General features: G+C 47.3%; 1 protein-coding gene across 1 annotated transcript in view; it reads right to left on the bottom strand.

The window, feature by feature from the left end:
- The window catches only part of LOC119436238 (mitochondrial import inner membrane translocase subunit Tim23-like), a 48191-nt gene that overhangs the window by 8260 nt on the left and 18813 nt on the right, over nt 1-21118 (bottom strand). Inside the window, exons 6-7 of the mRNA XM_037703031.1 lie at nt 11546-11656; nt 7691-7846 (exon numbers count right to left, since the gene is read on the bottom strand). Of these exons, the coding sequence (XP_037558959.1) occupies nt 7731-7846; nt 11546-11656 (227 nt within the window). The 3' untranslated portion in view covers nt 7691-7730. The remainder of the gene's footprint in view (nt 1-7690; nt 7847-11545; nt 11657-21118) is intronic.

Here is a 21118-nt window from a genome sequence, read left to right as displayed (position 1 = left end):
TCCTCTTTTCTCTGGACACGGCTAAGCCACGTACGGTTAAATGCGGGAGGGTCCAACCCTCGTGTGCTCAGGTACGTGGTGTCGCAACTCGCCAAACGCCTGCTGACGCAACGCCCCTGCGGGGGCTGGCGCGTGAGGAAGAGCGGCAGCAGCATCAAGCAATTCGCCCTTCGTGCTACCTCGTACTTCAATGCGAACTAAGCGGCAAGAACACCGCGCACACAAAGCCATCAGCCCTCGACGCGCCTAGACTTTATACCCACCGCAGATTACTTTCAAAATAGGACCCACGCAGTTGCGCCATACACAGCCGCGGTCAGAGCCCCCCCTCCTCCCTCTCTCCTGCTTTGAGCGCAATGGAAGATGGCGTACTTCCTCCCCGTCTTCCTCCCTTGCACGCACAAGATCAAGCCACCATCCTTCTCGGCTCACCCTCACACACTTTCACTTGCACCTATAGCATATGCGGCGTATGGCCACAATCTTGCCACACTTTGGCATTATATGAAACATTACAACAACGGCAACAATGATGCCAGAAATTCGCCTGAAGTGTTCATTTAATTGTTACCGCATTAAAAAAAACTAAATCAACTGGAACATCCTTTACATATGTATATTTGAAAATCTGATGTGGCATCACTACACAACTAGCCACAAAACATGTTGCAGCCCTAAAATGCACATGAGAATGAACTATGCCATGGGTTCTCAAAGCGCAGAATGCAGGAGTTCCACAGGGGTCACCGTAGGGTTCCGCGAGCCACGGATAAATATTCGCTGATTTTGCGCTCGCCAAGTCGCTAAGAAAACGGGCAGCGCACCTAAGCCTTTGCACTTAAATCTCAGAGGCCATAACTTACCCTCATGCACATTTCTCCCGTTTGTAGAAAGGTGCCACACATTTGGTTCTAGTACGGTTCTAGTATTTGGTTCTAGAGCTACCGTACTAGAACCAACATATTTGGTTCTAGTACGGTAGCTCGGCGAGCACCGCAAATGTGCAACGCAAAAGAGCAAGAATGGCGTTAGCATCCAACTGAAATGGAGCGGCGGTGTCCGCATCGCCATAATCATCAGCAGAAATCGTAAGTGATACGTGAATGACAGCAACGCCGGAAGGCTTCATGCCTAATTGTGCCTTTAAAGCCTTTATTTTGCATTTATCACCATGCATCACACTGCATTGGCGACGAGCCACATGCCTTCATAACTGCATAGTCGCCGTCCATGATCGCGTCAACAGCCACCACGGTTTCTTCCGCAGCGGTTGCGGCTAACAGTTGTTTCGTTTCGACTTGGTGCGCGCATCGGCCGAGTGCTTTCAAGATTGCGTAGTCGCCATCTATGCTCACGTCGATAGCGACCGTGGTTTTGTCAGCAGTTGCTGCAGCAGACGGCAGTTTCATTTTGTCTTGGCGTGTGCATCGGCCGCCCGCCTTCAGATCACCGTCAATAGCGACCGCAGTTTCGTCCGTAGCAGTTTCGGCAAACAGTAGCTTCGCTTTGACTCAGTGCAAAGACACCGAGGATGAAGAGCACCATCTACAAAGCGATGGGCGGACAATTTGTTGGCGACCAGCTCACTGGCAAAAAAATAATCGGGATGTGCACGCGGTAGTGGAAAGCGTGCCTGAGATGAATACGCGCACAGCGGCGGCACTGCGAAGGAAGTCGCAAGGCCTTCACCGCTGCGAGCGCTAATCAGTCACGAGATGACAAGAATTGTAGCTTCCATGCTGCTTTAGTGCAAAATAGAAACAGGATTTGCAAATTCATTCGGTAAATAAAAGAATAAAAGAGTGTTGACGTAGTCAGTATTTGTTTGTACCCTCGATAATTGGACATACTGTTAATTCGGACATTATTTTCGGTCCCGTGAAATTCGAATTAACGAGGTTTTACAGTACTAAAAGCATAGCAGGCACTAATTTAAAACCTCTTATGATGAAAATTTAAGGTTATAAGTCTCCCCGTACGATATGCACAGTCAAACCCACTTACGATGATACCGGTTTTAACAATGAGAAGCTGCTGTACCTTCAACTTTTGTATGTTTTCTATTATGAAATAACCCGCTTACTACAATGCCCCGAGGCCACATTTTGGTTATAGCAATGAAGTCTGGCCACTGGGTGTCCGTGCCAAAAGGTACCATGGAATGCAAAATCCTTGAAAAGAAAAAAAAGAAACTCGAGCCGCCGCACACCGCCGCGCTGTTTTCCAGCCCTCTCCGCATCACCAGCCCCGCGCACCTCTCTCTCGTCGCCCTTCCACCGCTCCGAAAACAAATAGGCTGTGCTCATAGCTCTACGCCGCACCACCCTCCGAAACACAAATGGAACTCGCCAACTGCTCTAACAGCCTGATAGTGCTGCGCACTGCGGGCGCTGCTCCGAGATTGCGCACTGGCCGGCTGGCCCCTCATGCCGTGCAGTTCTGCGAACGGTTTAAGGCGCTCGGGCTCGCCTTTGATTATTGCGTCGAAGTCATTCCTGGCTACGTGGTTTCTCGGCCTCGTTTGACTCGCCGCCGAAACGAAAGACGGCTAATCCGCCCGCTGATCATCGGCATTAATGCACGATGTTGCCGGTGAAAAGAAAGCGCGCTGCTATAGATTTGGAAACCAAGTGCGTCTAACCAATAAAGCGATCGTCGCGAACGTGCTTGCTTCGGATAGCGACGACAGCAGCGATAATGCGGTAAGGCAGGCTGCCTCAACATTGTCCTCACAGGAGGCCCTGCAGATTATTCAGTCCCTCCGGGGCTTCGTTTTCGTGAGGGACCTTCCGCTGCACTACGTGGAGCACCGGGATGCCTTGGAGAAGGCATCCCGGAGAAGGTCAAGCTTCACGTAAAGCAAGCAAAGCTGAGGACAAAGGGTCTCGTGCAAGCCAGTGAGAACTACATGGCGAGATGCTTATGACAACTCTCCGCAGCGTTTCTTTGGACTTCTCAATTGCTGAGGGGCTGCTGCGTCAACCTTCTCCCATTTTTAAAAGCCCCTTTTGAGGCCATCAAAGCGATGCCCCTGCGGAGCTCGCATGTCACTTGCCGCCCGTGAGCCTGCTTTGCAGTTATAGCAGTGCCATTCTTGAACGCCGACAGCTGCGGCTTGTTATACACGATGAGAATGTGGGGGTAAGCACAGTTGAACAGTTCAACGAGTCAACAGAATCAGCAGCCGGATGGAGGAAGGTGGTTGGAAGGGGGCCTCCCTGCCATTATAGTTTTCTCACAACAGCCATGCCATCCCTTTATTTTGATTTTTTTTTTTTCATGCAACCCGGTTATAACAATTATTGATTATAACAATGGAATTTTTGTGGCACTTGAATATTTTTATAAATGGGTTCGACTGTACTGAAAACTTTCATTCTGTCTCGTCATGCCTTGATTGCATGCTGTCTTGTCTTAGCTCATGGCGATTGCACCATGTGGGTTGCATTAAAAAAGCCTGTCCACTACCACCGTTGGTCCCAAACGTGTTGCGTACTACGCCTAGCATCTGTATTGGGGGGTGGGTGTTCCTTGGCACTTGACATAGCTTAGCAGGGTTCCCTGGGACCAAAATGCTTGAGAACACCTGAACTATGCCAATGCAATGGTGAAAGTGCAAAGGCAGCATCCAGGTTATTTTGTCTAGTTTACAATCCAAATTACACAGATGACACAGAAAACAGAACTCTCATTTAAACATTTAACGTAGCACTCATTTTCTCCAACAGCAACAGCATCCTTATACAAAATTCCATAAGGGACAAGTTCAAAGTCACTTGACTAATTCTTTAGATGGCGTCTGACCAAGGTTGCAGTTCTGTTCCACATGATGCCCGTTTTACATAGAATAGGTTAACACATCAGCCAGATTAATAATATGTATTAGCGCGTGCGTGCGTGCATGTGTGTAAAATCCTGTTAACTCGAAGTCGGAGGAAAAGGAAGAACTTCGATATGCGGATTTATCAAGATAAGCGAAATCGCAAAACCATGCCTACTGGCTGCGCATCACAAGTTTTGAATGATGCCAATCTCCGCTAACTTCTTGATAAAAGCTTGGTATACTGAGAGCAGCATTCTTGGTCAATCACTTTCGGGGATACAATAACTTTGGCAGGACTTCTATGGCTCTGTACTACACAAGTAGGAGTCTACAGGCAACCGTTCCTGGCACTGCACCAAGACAGCATGCCTGGCATTGAAAAAGCCGAACAGTTCATCCTAATACAACATTTGAAGCCCACATCCAAGACATTCAGAACTGGTTCACGACATGCAAAAAACTTACACTGCTAATTTCTGCAGCATAATCGATTGTATTATCTCACTTAAAAACCAAAACTAAACTGCAGAAGAGCGCAACTGTCACACCTTTAGCAGATGCGCATGAATGATGCGACTATTCACGCCATGCGAGCATGAAGCGAGTACTCTTACAAGCAGCAACCTCACTGAAATTGATAACACACCATGGGCTCGTATCCCCACCTTGTTTGGGTGCAGCGTATGGTCTCATTACACCTGCTCAAGAGCACTAATCATCTTGCTCAAGGTCACGATTATTACCCTGTAATCTTAGTAGGTGCGTCACTGACAGTGTCCTAAATAGAGTGTTTTAGCAGAGCGCTTGCTGTCCTCTCCGCTCAGACCGGCATATGCTAGCAAATGCCAAACAACCGCTTAGCGGGAACGCTATTGCACTTGCGCATAACGCTCCTACCAGCAGCAGAACGAAGACCGCATCCCTAGCTCCGCTACAAAGCCGACTGAGCGGAGCGTGACAGCATGTCTGCTTGGCCTCTTCGTCGTTTTGCAGCCAAGTTGATAGCGCGTCGCTCTCGTCTCGGCAAGACGTGCTTACCAAATGCGAAATCTACGCAGTTCCCTGCAGTATCTCAGAGCGTGAAATCTGAGCAGAGCGGAGCATAAGCAGCGCTCTGTTCAAACTGTCTAATGAAAAGGGGGAAAAAAAGGCTAGACACCCAGCTCACCACTCTTACGCAAGAGCCACAGTTAAGAGTGACAGCGAGCAAGCCTGCGCAATCGATAGAAAGGGGGAAATAATAAGTAGGAAGCAGGACGTTATGGTAGCAGCATCTGGCTAGGCTAGCGAGCTCGGCATAGTACAGTTGCTTGCTGCCGGGTGAAAAGCACCGTAAGCCACGATGTTCTGTTGCTAGAAAACCAATGCACGCCAAGTTGGAGTATAGTAGAATGCACTAAAAAAATCGTCTCACTATGCAAAAGAGAACCCAACAATCTCCATGCATTGTGAAAAGTTTGGCCAAAGTAGTGTCATTTCCCAGTTTACGGGGCATATTGCAACGGTTGCTAGGGGCACCGATTTCACTGACACACCACAATGACTGGTCGAACATACTGATGTCAGAGCCTCTCCTGCAAGAGACTGTGCAACCTGGTGCAACTACAAGGCATGTGATGAGTTGACGCCATTGATAGAAAGTTGGGTTGGCAACAGAAGCCTGTTTTTACTTTTCGGTGATATTGCAGCTACACACAATGCATAGAAACCCTTTGGGTAGAGTAGTGACTCTTCCCTGGTATTTTCGCAGTTAAAATTTTGAGATATCCAGTCTAGTGAAAAAATGTTTCAAGAAGTGAAAAACACAAGGTGAAACACACATCGCAGCACGAAAAAATTTCGACTTAACTGCTACTTCAAGATATCAGAGTACGAGTTCATGAGGGTTCACTGTATATGTGAAAAGTAGATATGCTTATTAAAATGATGATAACAGTTATTATGTCAATGTTTAAGCTGAAGTCCGGCTTCTCTCAAGACAAAATAAGGAAATTCCTGAGGAAGGACAAGCTTCAGCTGAAACTTCAACATAATACATCTTAAGAAGCCTTTCATTTAGATCCTAGCAGCAACCAAAGTCATTTCATCTAAGGCATGGGTTCTCAAAGTGGCTTCCGCGGAACCCAGGGGTTCCGCAGGCCCCTCCTCGAGGTTCCACAAGTCACTGATACATTTTCCCTGGTTCCACGCTCGCCAAGTGGCTAAGACGGAGAACACGAGGTGCGCTCGATCCAAAGAACCTCGATTACCCATGCCCGAGTGTTAAAAAGCACATCACAGTGCGTAATAGAAACGTACGAACTGCGCAATAAATCGCCAGCAGCTTGTAGCCACCCAGCCTCCGAAAACGGGCAGTGCGCCTAAGCTTTTGCACTTGAACCTCGGAGGCCGTAATTTAGCACCATGCGCATTTCTCCCATTTGTAGATAGAGTAGGTTCAATAGTGTGTGCACGGACGTTTACGTCGGAGGAATAAAAAATGTTTTAAAAATTTTTTTTGAATACGCGGAGCACCGCAAATGTACGATGCAAATGAGCAAAAACGGCGCTAGCATCCAACCGAAATGAAGCAGCGGAGTCCGCATCGCCATGGTCCTCCGCGGCAATCGTACGCGATAAGTGACTGACAGCAATGCCTGAATGCTTCGTGCCTAATTGTGCCCTTAAAGCTTTTATTCTTGGGTTTATCGCCACATGCAACTCCGCTTTAGCGGCTAGCTGCATGCCTTCATAACTTCGTAGTCGCCATCCATGATCGCGTCGATAGTCACCACAATTTCGTCCGCAGCGGTTGCAGCAAACAGTAGTTTCGTTGTGACTCGGTAAGCGCGTTAGCTGCATGCCTTAACAACTTCATAGTCGCCATCCATGATCGCATTTATAGCGACCGCTGTTTCGTCTGCACGTGTTGCAGCAAACAGTAGTTGACTTGGTGCATGCGTTGGCCGCCTGCTTTCAAAACCGCAAGGTCACCGTCCATGATCGCGTCGATAGCGGCCGCAGTTTCGTCCGCAAGAGCTGTGGCAAGCACTAGTCTCGCTTTGACTCAGTGCAAAGCTGTCGAAGATGAAGAGCACCGGCTATATCAAGATGGACGGACGATTTGTTGGGGACCAGCTCACTGGCGAATAAATGATCAGCATGTGCGCGCCGTAGTAAAAAGCGCGTCTCGGATGAAGACGTGCCGCGGCCACGCTGTGAAGGAAGTCGCGAGGCCTTCACTGCTGAGAGCGCTAATCCGTCACGAGATGAGAATGGCTACTTCCGCACTGCTCTTGTGGAAAATAGAAACAAGATTTGCTGATTCATTCAGTAAATAAAAGCGCGTTGACGTAGTAAGCATTATTGTTTTCTTAATACCCTCGATAATTCAACATTCAGTTAATTCGGACATTTTTTTTTTTTTAGTTCCGTGAAATCCAAATTAAATAGGTTTTACTGTACTGTAAGTAAAGTCAGCACTAATTCTAAGACATCTTGTACTGAAATGTTATAGCGTCCCAGGGCAATAAGCACTGAAAACCGTCATTGTTTCTCAGCATATGCCTTGGTTGCAATGCTCTCTTCTCTTGGCTCATAACGATTGCACCCAGTTTGGACCACGCGGGTTGCACGTCGCCATCAAAGTAGACTGCACAACACCACCGTTGGCCCCAAACATGTTGCACACTACGCCTAGCCTCTCTATTGCGAGATGTGGGGTGGTTCCTTGGCATTTCATGGAGCTTAGAAGGGTTCCCTAGAACGAACATGCTTGAGAACCCTTGCCTTAAGGTCATGCGCATGCATGTGTGTGTATTACATGTGGCCCCTGTTACAGTTGCAGGGAAGAAATTTACTGAATTATTTAATATTGGATATCCTTACGAGACACGCCGTCTTGCAAACCTAGGGGGTTAGCCAGCAGTCAAGCAGGATGTGTGAGGAACATCTGCTTCATGCGGTCCTTGCTTGTCCAGAGGCAACACAGGGCAGCCAGACCCAGGCCCACTCCTCCACCCATCATACATCTCCGCAGGCCACCTGCCAAGGCACATCATCCGTCCTCTGGTTGACTACATCATAGCATCACAGACACTTAAAGACACCAAAAAGGGCATTATAGGCTGTTCCTGTAGTGTGGAAGCTTACCAAAAATGCCAAGAGTAGAAATGTTGACTAGTTCTTCATGGGTCATCATTGCTCAACATGTTATTGTTTTACTAATACTAAAGATGGCACAGCCGTCATACTTTTCTGAACACAACATATCTTTGCTCACATAGGTTCAAGGAAAGCCTCAAAGCCTGTCCACCTGGTGTTTCTTTTTATGCAGATCAATTTCTGTTTATCAGAAGAATTGAATTGAATTCTGGACTTTTACGTGCCAAAACCACTGTTTGCTTATGAGGCACACTGTAGTGGGGGACTCCGGATTAATTTTGACAACCGGGGGGGGGATGCCTCCAACGCACGGGACACACGCGTTTTTGCATTTTGCTCCCATTGAAATGCGGCCACCACAGTCGGAATTTGATCCTGCAATCTCGTGCTAAGCAGCACAACACCATTGCCACTAAGCTACTGCAGCAGGTAATTTTTATCAGAAGAAACTGTCATATCTAGGCCCCCGTCATTTTTGCAGACAGGCGGACACTAGTGGCAAGAAAATTTTCAGCTACAATTTTGCTTTACCTAAAATGTTCTAATTAACTATAATTATTACATTAAGGGCACATGTTGTAATTGTGAAATTGAAGCCACGGGGGTAATGAAGTCATGTCTGCTTAGCAGAAATCCTAGGACTAACACCACTTCCAAGATAACTGCCCCAAAAATCTGCTAAAAAAATGCCTCAATGTTCCCATTAACTCTTTCCTTACCACGGCACTAGGCATCGATCACTGGTGACCGAATTTTTTGAGCGCCTATTTTTTAAAAATCGCTACGCTCCTGACTCGTAGCGCCATCTCAGTGATTGTGTACAAAGTAGCGTTCCCGTTTCTGCGCAGTTCACATTTTCACCGCACGGCGGGGATGTTAAAGGGCGCGCGAGCTCAAGGTTGAAGCGCACTTCCGGTACTGCGTGCACTCGAAAGAAAGCAGTTTCGCTTGATCCCGACGATCCTAGAAGCAATCTTTTGGACTTTTCGAGCAGTGATGACTCGGACATCAATGTCGCGTTTTTGGAGTTTAGTTCGGTTGAGGAAACTTCAGTGTCCACTTCATTTGGACAAGACGTGCTGCCACCAGTTTCGGCCCCAGAGAGACCCGGGCATTCACCTCAGGATGCTCCTTAGGGGTCCGAAGTGGCAGGCGAGAGCTCTAGATTTTTTTCGCCTGTCCTTTACGGCGGAGGTCGTTCATGCTATATGTATAAACGCCAACAAACATGCACGGACACATATCCTTGACAAACCGATGTAGAGAATTTTTTTCTCTCAAGATATAAGTCTATTAAGAAAATTTGCCGTGAATTTCATTAATTATTTGTGCTTGGTAATTTTTATTACGTATTTTGTAATTAGTGTTTCTTTCCCGAAATGTACTTTTGAAATGTGTGTTTAGTACTCGTGTTTTTGTATATAATATTACGCTGTAAATTAATCTTTTTCTTGAAAAAAAAAACAATTACAAGTAGGACCAACCAAGAATTTGAATGTTTCACTATGTGTCATGTTATCTTTCTTAACTCAAAGAGTACTTTATCTATGGGTATAAATCTTTAAATAAATGTTGCCAAGGGATATATCAACAATTTGACTATTTTAGAATTTCTCTAAAACCTTTTTGCCAGAGATGTTACTTATTACTGAAATTTTGTTTGATATTTTGGGGGTTTTTTTTATGCAAATAACATTTTTGCATGTTTTTAAAATGAATATTATTTGAAAGCATGTTCATTTACCTTCATTTTTATATACTGCATGATACTGTAAACTTATTGGCTGTTGCACAAAAAATTCCTAACTCAAACATACAAAAAGCAGCCAATTTCCCCGTGGTAAGGAAAGAGTTAAGATTGTCCCGAACTGTTAGAAATATGCTTTGAGAAACTTAACTGGAACGCCAGTGTATTTCGTAGCACATTCATAGCATATTTCAAAAGTGGCCTAGTTTTGGGATTTCTGCTAAGCAGACATGACTTCACACCTCGTTGGCGTCACTTTCACAATGTGCCCTACAGTTATTATTTAAAAAGGTCATTAGCACATTTGAGGTACTTAGCTTAATTATTGCTGCATTTTTTTTTTGTGCTGCTTATGTCCATCTAGCCATGTAGCCTATCTGCAAAAATGCCAGGGGCCTAGGTACGACAGTTTCTTTTAAAATAAAGTGTTCCACATAAACATAAATACTTGATACAGTCGACTCTCGTTACAACGGACCCTGACAATCCGACAAAAAATGTCCGTTTTATCCGAAGTCCATAATATCTGAAAAGCCTCACTTCAGAAACATTGGTCGCGATGTCTAACAATGTTATTGCAAAGAGTGAGTGGAGAACATCCAAAGTAAAAAACAAAACAAAAGTCACAGTTTTGCTCGAAAGGCGAAGCATCGATTGCGATAGCAAATTAGTAGATAGCTATACGAAGTAAGGATAGTAGTTTTATCGGCCGTATAAACTTGTAAACATTAGCTTTCTAACAAAATTAACAAGCACGGTCTCACGCACGCACAGGTAAATACTAACACATATCGCTCGATCACCACGGAAACTCACTGTCAAAACACTGCAGTCAGGAAGCATGGCGGCAGCAGCGCACAAATTGATCTTCATGCGGTCTCTAACTTCAACACGAACTAAACGTCGAAAGAACAGCGCATACGAAGCTACCAGCACTGAGCGCACTTTGACCTTTCAAGATAAGATCGCTTTCAAGATACGGTGCCCGCGCTGCCGTGCCATAAGCAGCAGCCGCTGAAGTAGAACCCCTCTCCCTCGCCTCCCTCCCCGTGCCTCGTGCGCATCCGGCAAATAATATATAAATTCCAGGAAATCTCGGTACACGGGTGTTCTCACATTTTGCCCCCATCGAAATGCAGCCGCAAAACGTCCCCATGTTTCGTCTCTCGCTGTGTATTACCAGTACCACCTATTAATCTGTTGGATCCACGTCTCTCGAACCTTTCGTTATTTAGAAAACACATAGAATCCGAAGCCTTTGTCCCTTGTGTGGTTGTTATAACACCCAGGAACGCAGCAGGTTAATCCTTCCATCGCAAGATGGCTCTACACGAACCATAAAATTTGCCAAAAATAGTTCGGAAACAGGACGCACAGGCACTCCGGCAGCTGGAGCGGGCGGATGACTACAAGCACCAGCATGCACCGCGACAGCGGTGGCGTCGTGAAACTGGCCAGTGCGATTGGTCTATTACGATGCCAAGTCAACCAAAGCACAAATTTAGCATTTTTTTATTGAAGAAGTGCTAGGAGCACTGGAGATTAGCTTCGATGATACCTCCGGTCGAAGTTTTATTTTTCCAGACTACCCAGTCTGCCAAAGATTGTAAATTCTGAAAAATAGTTAAAATTCAGTCGTCACTTAAGACGGTGCATGATGTTTCTAGTGAAAGAATTACAATGGAAATGTCTAACAATGCACAGAAATATTGTTGATAAATTTGATTGATTTCTATATGCGCAGGAACCAAAAAGTTAAATCAGCATTAAAAAGGAAAAAGCTGGTAGCATAGTTCTAGCAAAAGTACAAGAATCAACTCAAAATAACTCACTGCTTGACTTGTAGAGAAGTCCTGTAAGAGTTCCTGCAGCTAGGGTGTTGAGTTCATCATCCGCACCTCGTGCAAATGACAGTAGCACACCAAATCCACTGTACATTACCGCTGAAATACAAAAAAAAAACACCATAGCCAGTCATAATCTTTCTCACTTATCCCAGTTCAATACACAATCCATGCTCTACCTTGCTGTCGTTTAGTCAAGCTCAGCAGATACGCACAGCACACAGTAATAATTGAGCAGGGGCTCTCAAGCATGTTCGTTCCAGAGAACCCTGCTAAGCTCCTTAAAGTGCCAAGGAAACCCCCCCCCCCCCCCCCGAATTAACGAGGGTATCAAGAAAACAATAAAAAAATGCTTACTACGTCAACACGCTTTTATTTACTGAATGAATCAGCAAACCTTATTTCCGTTTTGCACAAGAGCTGTGCGGAAGCTGAAATTCTCATCTCGTGACTGCTTAGCGCTCGCAGCGGTGAAGGCCTCGCGACTTCCTTCGCAGCGCGGCCGCGGTGCGCGTTTCATCTGAGAAGCGCTTTTCACTACCACGCGCACATCCCGATTATTTTTTTTAGCCAGTGAGCTAGCAGGTCGCCAACAAATCGTCCGTCCATAGCGATGTAGCCGGGGCTCCTCATCGTCGACGGCTTTGCACCGAGTCAAAGCGAAACTACTGCTTGCCGCAACCGCTGCAGACGAAACCGCGGTGGCTATCGACGCGATCATGGGCGGCGACCTTAAAGTTCTGAATTGGCAGGCGGCTGAAGCACGCACCAGTTTAAAACGAAACTACCGTTTGCTGCAATAAGTGCGGACGAAACAGCGGTCGCTATCGATGCGATCATGGATAGCGGCCACGTAGTTATGAAGGCACGCAGCCGACGCGCGCACCGAGTCAAAACAAAACTATTTGCCGCAACCGCTGCGGACGAAGCTGTGATGGCTTTAGACGCGATCATGACCGCGGCTAGCCCCCAACGCGGTGTCACACGCGGCGATAAACGCAAGAATAAAGGCTTTAAGGGCACAATTATGCACTAAGTGTTCCAGCGTTGCTGTCAGTCACGTATCGCGTACGATTGCCACTGCGGACCATGGCGATGGTTGGACGCTAGCGCTGTTTTTGCTCTTTTGCGTTGCGCATTTACGGCCATTTGCGGTGCTCCGCGCATTTTTTTTTTTTTTTTTTTCGTTTCATTCCTCTGACGTATACGTCGGCGCGCACGTTATCAGCACCTACCCTATTTACCGGGAGAAATGCGCATGGTGTTAAGTTACGGCCTCTGAGATTAAAGTTCGAAAGCTTAGGCACACTTTCCGTTTTTGGAGGTTGGGTGGCCACAAGCTGCTGGCGGATTTATTGCACAGTTCGCGCGTTGCTGTTACGCACTGTGATGTGCTTTTTGACACTCGGGCATGGATAATGGGGGTCCTTTGGATCAAGCGCACCTCGTGTTCGCCGTCTTAGCCACTTAGCGAGCGCGGAACCGGGGAAAATTTATCAGTGGCTCACGGGAACCCCGAGCAGGGGCCTGCGGAACCCCTGGGTTCCGCGAAACCCACTTTGAGAACCCATGTATTAGAGCATCAGAACAGAGACCCAAAGAGATGGGACCCCAATAATGAAAATCGTCAGAAAAAACAGTGATGCACGCTGACAACTGTCAAATGGTTGTCATCAGCTCTTTCCATCCACCATTCCCGCTTAGCTCCTCCCTGCTCATGACTAGTGCGGCTCTCGCAAAGTTATCACAATGCACTCAGCATGGTTAAGGCACGGTCACAGCCGTCTGCTCCACGTACTTATTTCAAGACTTTCAGACAATACCAAACTCACTCACAAGCTTCATGTATAAGTCAGTAATAACACATTAGACAGTTTCGAACAATTTCTGTCAAGCTTACATGTGCCCTTAACATGCCGGGTGTTCAAAATTAAGCTTTACGGTTCAAAAGCATAGCAGTTTGGGCGAGTTGGTATGTCTTGATTTTAAAACTTGTAGCGCAGCTCAGAACGAGCAAAAAGGAAGGTAGAAGGGGTAATGAAAAGGACCAGAGAACAGGGCGAGCGCTCACCCTGTTCTCCGATCCTTTTCATTACCCCTTCTACCTTCCTTTTTGCTCGTTCTGAGCTGCGCTACGAGCTTAAAAGTCACGATTTATGGAATTTTCAAAATCGCCTGTAGCAGGTAGCATAATTCGTATCATTGAGCTGGGTTATTCGAAGAGGCGGACATTAGTAGTGCGAGAAATCTAAACACATATTCAACTAATTAAAAAAATTCACTAATTAACTTCTTAGTTAATTACTTTACGACACATATTGCAATTTACGAATTGTAGCCGTTGGGCTTGTTGGCGTATCCACTTGGAATGAATTTTCAGAATGACACCAGTTTAGAGATATGCGCCATCAAACTCGTCGTAAAAATGTACTGTTGTTCCACTTACTTTTTTACCAAAATGCTGTTTTATACATTGAAGCACAAAAGTAACTGGAACGCCCATGTATTTCGTCCCACACTTTGTGCAATATCATCTCGAAACTGGTGTCATCCTGGAAATTGATTTCAAGTGGATGTGCATCGTCCTGCAAACTCACCGGCTACAATTCGTAAATTACAATATGTGTCATAAAGTAATTAACTAAGAAGTTCTTTAGTAAATTTGTGTTAATTAGTTGAATATGTGTTTCAATTTCTCGTGCTACTAATGTCCGCCTCTTCGAATAACCCAGCTCAACGATAAGAATTATGCTACCTGCCACAGGCAATTTTTAAAATAATTCACAGCATTTGTTCTGTAGGAACAATGTAAACAGGCACACTCCTCAATTCACAGTTAGAATAATCTGTCACAGACAAAAATATTCATGAATTTGATTAATGAAATATTCACCTAACAGCGACCGAAAATATGGATGCCGTTATAAACGGGTTCAGTGGAAGTGACGCTGCTGCATGTATGCTTCCAAAAATTCGAGCAAGTAAAAAAAATACGGCTCTGAATTCGGCTCTGCCCTAAGCAGGACGCAAATAAAAAATGGTAAAACCATTAACATGGTTACGATAATTGTAAACAGGCTCTAAAATACAGGCATTTTATGATAAAATTGTAAACGTTGACCGATGAGATGCAGCTAGTGTCTAATTTTTGCGCGTTATGAAGGGCGAGTCCACATACAGTTTAACCTGGATAATTCCCCAAAAACTTCGTTATAAAGAGGATTTCGTTATATGCAGGTTCAGCACAAAAATTCAAAAAAGAAACGCTTACTGTATTTACTCGATTCTAACGCGCCCTCGATTGTAACGTGCACTCGTTTTCCGTTTTCGTCGAAGCACTCATGCTTGGAATGTCACACCAGGTACTGGATGCGTGGACGCATGTCGTTATGCACAAGCGCGAGGCATCGGAAACGAAGAGTGAGCGTCCCGATGGCGTCGTAGTGTCGTATAGTGTTACAGTAGAACCCCGCTGTTACGTTCCCGGGTGCTGCGTTTTCCCGGCTGTTACGGCGTTTTTGGCCGGTCCCGGTACAGCTCCCATAGAACCCAATGCATTGGTAACTCCGCTGTTGCGTCGCAACTGTGGGACTGTTCCCGCATCATATGTTGCGAACTGCCACCCCACGCCGGCCCGAGCGGCCATTTTGACTTTTCATGCCACTTGGCTTGGTGGCTTGACGATGGCATTGGCCGCCCAAAATGCCAGGGGCGACAACTATGGCGTATTTTCGGTTTCCGCCAGCAAAAGTATGCTCCTTGAGATCCGTATTTGCTATCTAAAGATCGTGTCTATGACGCGTTGTGGCCCTAAAATTGGTTTTGGCTCAAAGATGTTCCGTATAAAGTCCAAGGGCTATAACACAGTCACCGCGCGCTGTATGCTGTATGTGCGAGTGAAAACGTGCAAGGGGAGCCGATGACCGCGTCTAAAATCTCGTGCGCGCAAGGAAGAAAAGCAGGGAGGAAGCACATCTTCTTCCAATGCGCTCGAGGCACCGGCGAGGGAGCGAGGGGGGAGGGATAGCGGGCGGCGTTGTACTGTAGTGTAGCATCAACTGCGTACTGCGTGGCGGCGCGCGGTCGTGCGGGCCGTATCTTGAAAGCAATCTGCGTAGGGGCCGAGTCTAGGCAGTGTAGGTGCGTCGGCGGCTCATAGCTTTGTGTGTGCTGTGTGTTCTCGGCGCTCAGTTTGCGTTGAAGCGTTAGACAACAGCACGAAGGTCACTTCGCTCGCTTCTGCACGGCGCTTCCACACGCCGCCAGCGTTTGACAGCGCGTCGGCAACATCAACTGAAAAAGGAGAGTGCCGGCTTGGCGGGCTAGGCCAGCTGCAGCAAGCGGCAGGATCAGGTTTGCATGAAGGGAGGGGGAAAGGTCACGCCCGCGGCGGCAAGATCGCCAGGTCGAGGGATGCAGGCCCGCCTCGCACACGCTCGCACACACGCACACGTGCGCTCGCTTCGCATTCCGTCGCAGCGGAGAAGGTGATTCCGGTTACTGCTCGCGCAAAAAATGACAAAATTTGGGGCGAAATCTCTAGGTTGTCGGCGGGGAAAATTCGTTATTTCGAGGGGGTCTCCCACTGCCACTTCGTTACGTAGAGGTCTCAAATACATGTGCTTCTATGGAGTAACGGAGAGGAATAGAAAAACTTCGTTATATCCAGGAATTCGTTATATGGAGGTTCGTTATAAGCAGGTTTAACTGTATAATGAACTGTTGATACAACGACCACATTTCGCAGAAACGGGTTCGACTGGATTTAAAATGTGCCTTTTCCTTGCTGGAGAGTTATTTATTGTCATAGTGAAATCATTTATAAAGCTTTGGTTATGTTGCTGCCTCATTTGCACAGACTTCACGGCCAGTGGTCGAATTTTAGCTTTCTGGCAACATTGAGTCTGCTGTCCGCAGTTTTTGAGTAAACAGTTTCTCGCTAATATTTTTCTTCTACCAATCTTTATGGCATGCTAGTGTAAACACACCACTGATGAGATGAGGGTGCTCATACTCGCCACAGAAGGTCTTTGAAGTTCCACGCAACTCCATCCACTCAAAAGACTTGACTCGACAGCCATTGAAGCCGCCCATGTCACAGTGCCCACTTCACCGCTGAGTGAATAAACCATCAGTTTGAAGGCTTTCGGCTCTATGTCACTGGCATTAGTGCCAAATATGTTTCCTCTAAGGCGACTACACTGTATTCCTGCAAACAGTCACACTCATAAATGTGGGTCTAGATTTTAAGAAAAAAAGTAGCTTCACCCAAAAAGCAAAGCACTGATAGCAAGTAAGTTTGTAGTTTTATAGGCCGTGCAAATTGCAGCAATGACTGGCTTAAGAACTAAACAAGTAGAGGCGTCGTGTGTGCACAGCAAACACAAAACAGGTCTCACTCAATGACCACAAGCAGTCACTGGCACAATGCTGGCATGATGAGACCCACCGCAGTGGCTCAGTCAGCTAAGGCATTGCGCTGCTGACCACGAGATCGCGGGATCGAATCTCGGCTGCAGCGGCAGCATTTCGATGGAGGCGAAATGCAAAAGTGCCCATGTGCTTGCGTTGTAGTGCACGTTTAAGAACCCCAGGTGGTCAAAATTAATCTGGAGCCCTCCACAACGGTGTGCCTCATAATCAGAGCTGGTTTTGGCAAGTTAAATCCCAGAAAGAAGATGGCATGATGAGGAGTGCCAGCAGTGGGGAGCACACGCGCTTATATCAAAGCAAATGTTTCATGCTACTACTCACTTCACCGTTTCACCGCGTCTCGAAAACTCAGATTACGTGACCTCTAACGCTAGGCTTGCGGGAAGACAGTGCGCACGAAACCACCAGCTATCTTGGCTAACCCTTATCTCTGGCACCTACAGTAGGTGACCTCCAACATACTGCGCAAGGGCCACGTATGTACTCAGCCATGTGGACAGCCATGCACAGCCATGGCTTGACAAGAGGTACAGTGAGCTAGACTGGAGGAGGAGATGCGCTCTCCTCTCCTAGCGCTCCCTTGATCATATGACCTCCAACGTTAGGCACACAAGAAGACTGCGCACATCAAGCCACCATGCCTCTTGACTAACACTCGCATGCTTGCTCTCGCACCCGCAGCATACAACACGCCAGCCCCTCATTCTCCTCGGACTTGAGCTTTACTTGGAACATAATGGCAACAGCGACGACGAAAATTCACTTCAAGTGTCCGTATAATTGCTATTTCAGAAATTAAAAGCAAAAGCATTTCAGAAATTACCCATGCATGAGCAGTTGTGCAACAGCCAAAATAGGATTTGGAACAATTTTTGGAGCAGGAAAATCTTGATTTTGGAGCAGGAAAATCCAAATTTGGAGCAGGTTACGGGAAAAAAAAACTGTTTCGGAGCACTAAATCCCAAATTTGGAGCAGTTCCACAAAGAACGCTTACTGATAAAACGCCAGAAAATTTACCCCGCATAATAAAGGCACCCGCCAACTTAGCATTAGATTTCTGGAAAAAAAAAGTGCGTTCATTACGCGAGTATAGACAGTAATTCACATTAGCAGCGTAGGTGATGGCAGGGGCCCGATCGGAGATGGTTGTTCGGAGCGCACATTCAGTTTCGCCGTGCACAGTTGACCTAGGCCGCACCTGCACGCAACTTTTTTTGCCAAACATGTGGAAACTACACATGCATTTCTTCGCGAGTGGTTTCCTTTCGGGTTTTTTTTTTTTTCTGACGATGTGTCGCAACGTTCCGGCGGTAATCAAAACATGCATCGACTGTTTGACAATCTTTTGGCGGTTCGGCCGTGTACAGCGAAAACCGGCACCGTTTCATTAACATGGTGCCTGTTGCCGCATGGAACCGAACCCTTGCTAGTTTTGTGCATTGCGTCGCCTACAAAGCTCATGCCATCAATGCCGGGTCGCTTACTGTACCGTACAAGCGTGTTTCCCGTGGAACATTCATAACCACTCCGCTCGTGACCGCGTGCACAAATACGGCGAGGATCTTGAGTCAACGCGGCAATGGCGAAGTGCTTTCGTTACTGCAAGCAACGCGCACTCCTTGTCTCCGCAAGATTTTACTGCATATACAACACGCCGCACTGCAACCAGCAGCGAAAATATTTTTCGCCACGCACCACCAAACACGCCAACGTCTCGTATGGGCATGTGTTTGGATCTCGTTAGGGTGGCTAGAATGGACGTGAAGGGTGGCCATTCTAGCCACCCTAATTAGAGTACTCTACCCTAATCTCGTCTGCGCTACTGGATCGGACTGGATTGGATAGAAATGTCCAAGCTGCAGGTTGCCAACGCGGCCTTTGTTTCCCACTAAAACTAGCGTAACCAAAAAATTTTGCAGCTAGTTGGGCGTTTTGGCGCAGCGTGGCGCAATTTCAACATATATCACGGTTTTGGCGCAGCTCAGCGCAAAAATACTAAATTGTATCAAAATGGCGCAATTGGCGCAGCTGTTTCACCCCTGCATGAGCCCTACCATCCTTGCTACGTACACCTCATCAGCCACAGCCATGGAGCAAGAGAGTCAGGAGCACCGACTCGCCTCATAAAGTATTCCAACTTGTGTCTCGGCATGGATGGATGGAAACAACTTTATTGAAATCCGGCTAAGTTTAACGACCCGGGCTCAGGTCTCCCATGAGAGGACTTCGAGGCCTTGCCTCATCGCCGCCTCCCGGGCCCGCTGGACTGCCCACTCTTGTGTCTTGAGGTTGAAGCTGCGCAGAGCGGCGGCCCACTTCCGACGCAAGAGCCTCCGGAGCTACTGCCATTTTCGCTGCTACAACAGGACACTCCCACAACATGTGTGGGAGTGTCGCTCTAGTTGCCTGACATAACTTGCAAAGAAGAGCACTCGGGTATTGCATGGGGAAAATGTGCTGCAATCGCACCGGACTGGGGAAGGTGTGTGTCTGCAGTTGTCACCAGGCGACTGCCTGGCAACGTCTCAGTTTGGGGTGAGGTGGGGGCAATATCCTCCTGCCTAACTGGTAGTGCTTGGTGATATCATTATAGCTTACTAAGCGTTCTCGCGTGTTTCGCACCAGGAGGTCCGAACTCGAAGAGGGTGTCTCAGACTCTGCGTGGCGGGTCAGTTCTCGCGCAGAGCGGTGTGCCACCTCATTCAAGTTAGGGGGGCCCTCGTCGGTGGGGGTGCGACGTGCGCTAGGAACCACAAGATCGCGGTGCTATCGAAGTGCTGTCGACCAGCTTTCCTTAGGATATGAAGACCTTCGGAGGAAATGCGCCCCTGCGCGTAGTTACAAACTGCGGATTGTGAGTCGCTAAGAACTACCTCGCAGAGGGGTCGGTAAGCGCAAGCGCAATCGCGACCTCTTCCGCTGTATCTGGGTATTCCGTGCTGACACTACACGCGTGAGTAAGCCGGGAGTTAACGTCTATGACTACCGCTGTGAACCGTTGTTCTTGTGTGTACTCTGCCGCGTCTAAGAAGCGCGTAGTCGTCTTCCCACCAAAGGAGTGCAGCAATGCCTTGGCACGGGCCTGCCGTCGGCCCCCGTTATGTTCGGGGTGCATGTTTCGAGGGATAGGAGCGACGATCAGCGTGTCGCTGATGTCGGGTCAAATGGCCTGTTTCTGACCGTGTTGGACATGGTAATTGAAGCCGAGTTTCTGCAGGATGTACCGACCCGTGGCTGTCAGGGACATGCGTTCGAGTTGCGAGGCTCTTTGCGCATCCACGATTTCCTCAAGCGTGTTGTATACCCCCAGCTGTAGCAGAGGAGAAGTGCTCGTGGACTCCGGTAGGCCAAGGGCGATCTTGTAAGTCTTGCAAATAAGGGTGTTGAGTTTCTCTCTTTCGGTGACATTCCAGTTGTGGAAGGCAGCCACATAAGTAATGTGACTGATTGCAAATGAGTGTATGAGGCGCATGGCGCTCTCCTCCTTCACGCCCGTGTACTTGTGTGTGTGCTTGTGTCTCGGCAAGCCAGATGTTTTGTGGTGCAAATCATAGATGGTACAGAAACTTGTTAGTACTAGCACCCAGAGTGATGTCACCTGCAGCGGCCTATGCGCAGCAAGGCATGCAGCAAGGCAAAGTGGGCTTTCGGTTTGTTGGCCAATTCACTTGTTATAGAACTGTGGGCACGATTCCACTGTTCTCGGTGCGCACAAGTGCTAGTAAGTCCCGCTCGTCACCTATACCAAAGTCTTTAAATAGTTCAATTTGATGAAACGAAAGTGGTTAGGTGCCCAGATCCCACAAACTCCAAATCAACCTGAACTCATCAAAGAAGACCTAGTCTAGGTAAGTCGTCTTCAAAACATCGATGGGGACACCAAAGGTCTTTGAGTACTGTGTTAATCTAGCGGAAGTCCAGAAAGCACGTACCAGAAAGCAGATACATTAGAACTTGTTGCATCGATTTTTTTTTTTCTCAAACAAGCAAACAACTTTTTTTGCCGACCCAGGCCGAGTAAACATAATATATGCCGATTCGTAACCAGATATGGCGATGCACCGCCATACACGCGTGAATGTCAAGCTTAAATAGCGGTTTCGTTTTCACAATCACTACCGTCAGAC

The sequence above is a fragment of the Dermacentor silvarum genome, chromosome 1 (assembly GCF_013339745.2).
Source record: "Dermacentor silvarum isolate Dsil-2018 chromosome 1, BIME_Dsil_1.4, whole genome shotgun sequence".
Classification (NCBI taxonomy): Eukaryota; Metazoa; Arthropoda; class Arachnida; order Ixodida; family Ixodidae; genus Dermacentor; species Dermacentor silvarum.
The sequence above is the reverse complement of the archived record's forward strand: the minus strand, read 5'-3'. Positions and strand labels throughout refer to the sequence as shown.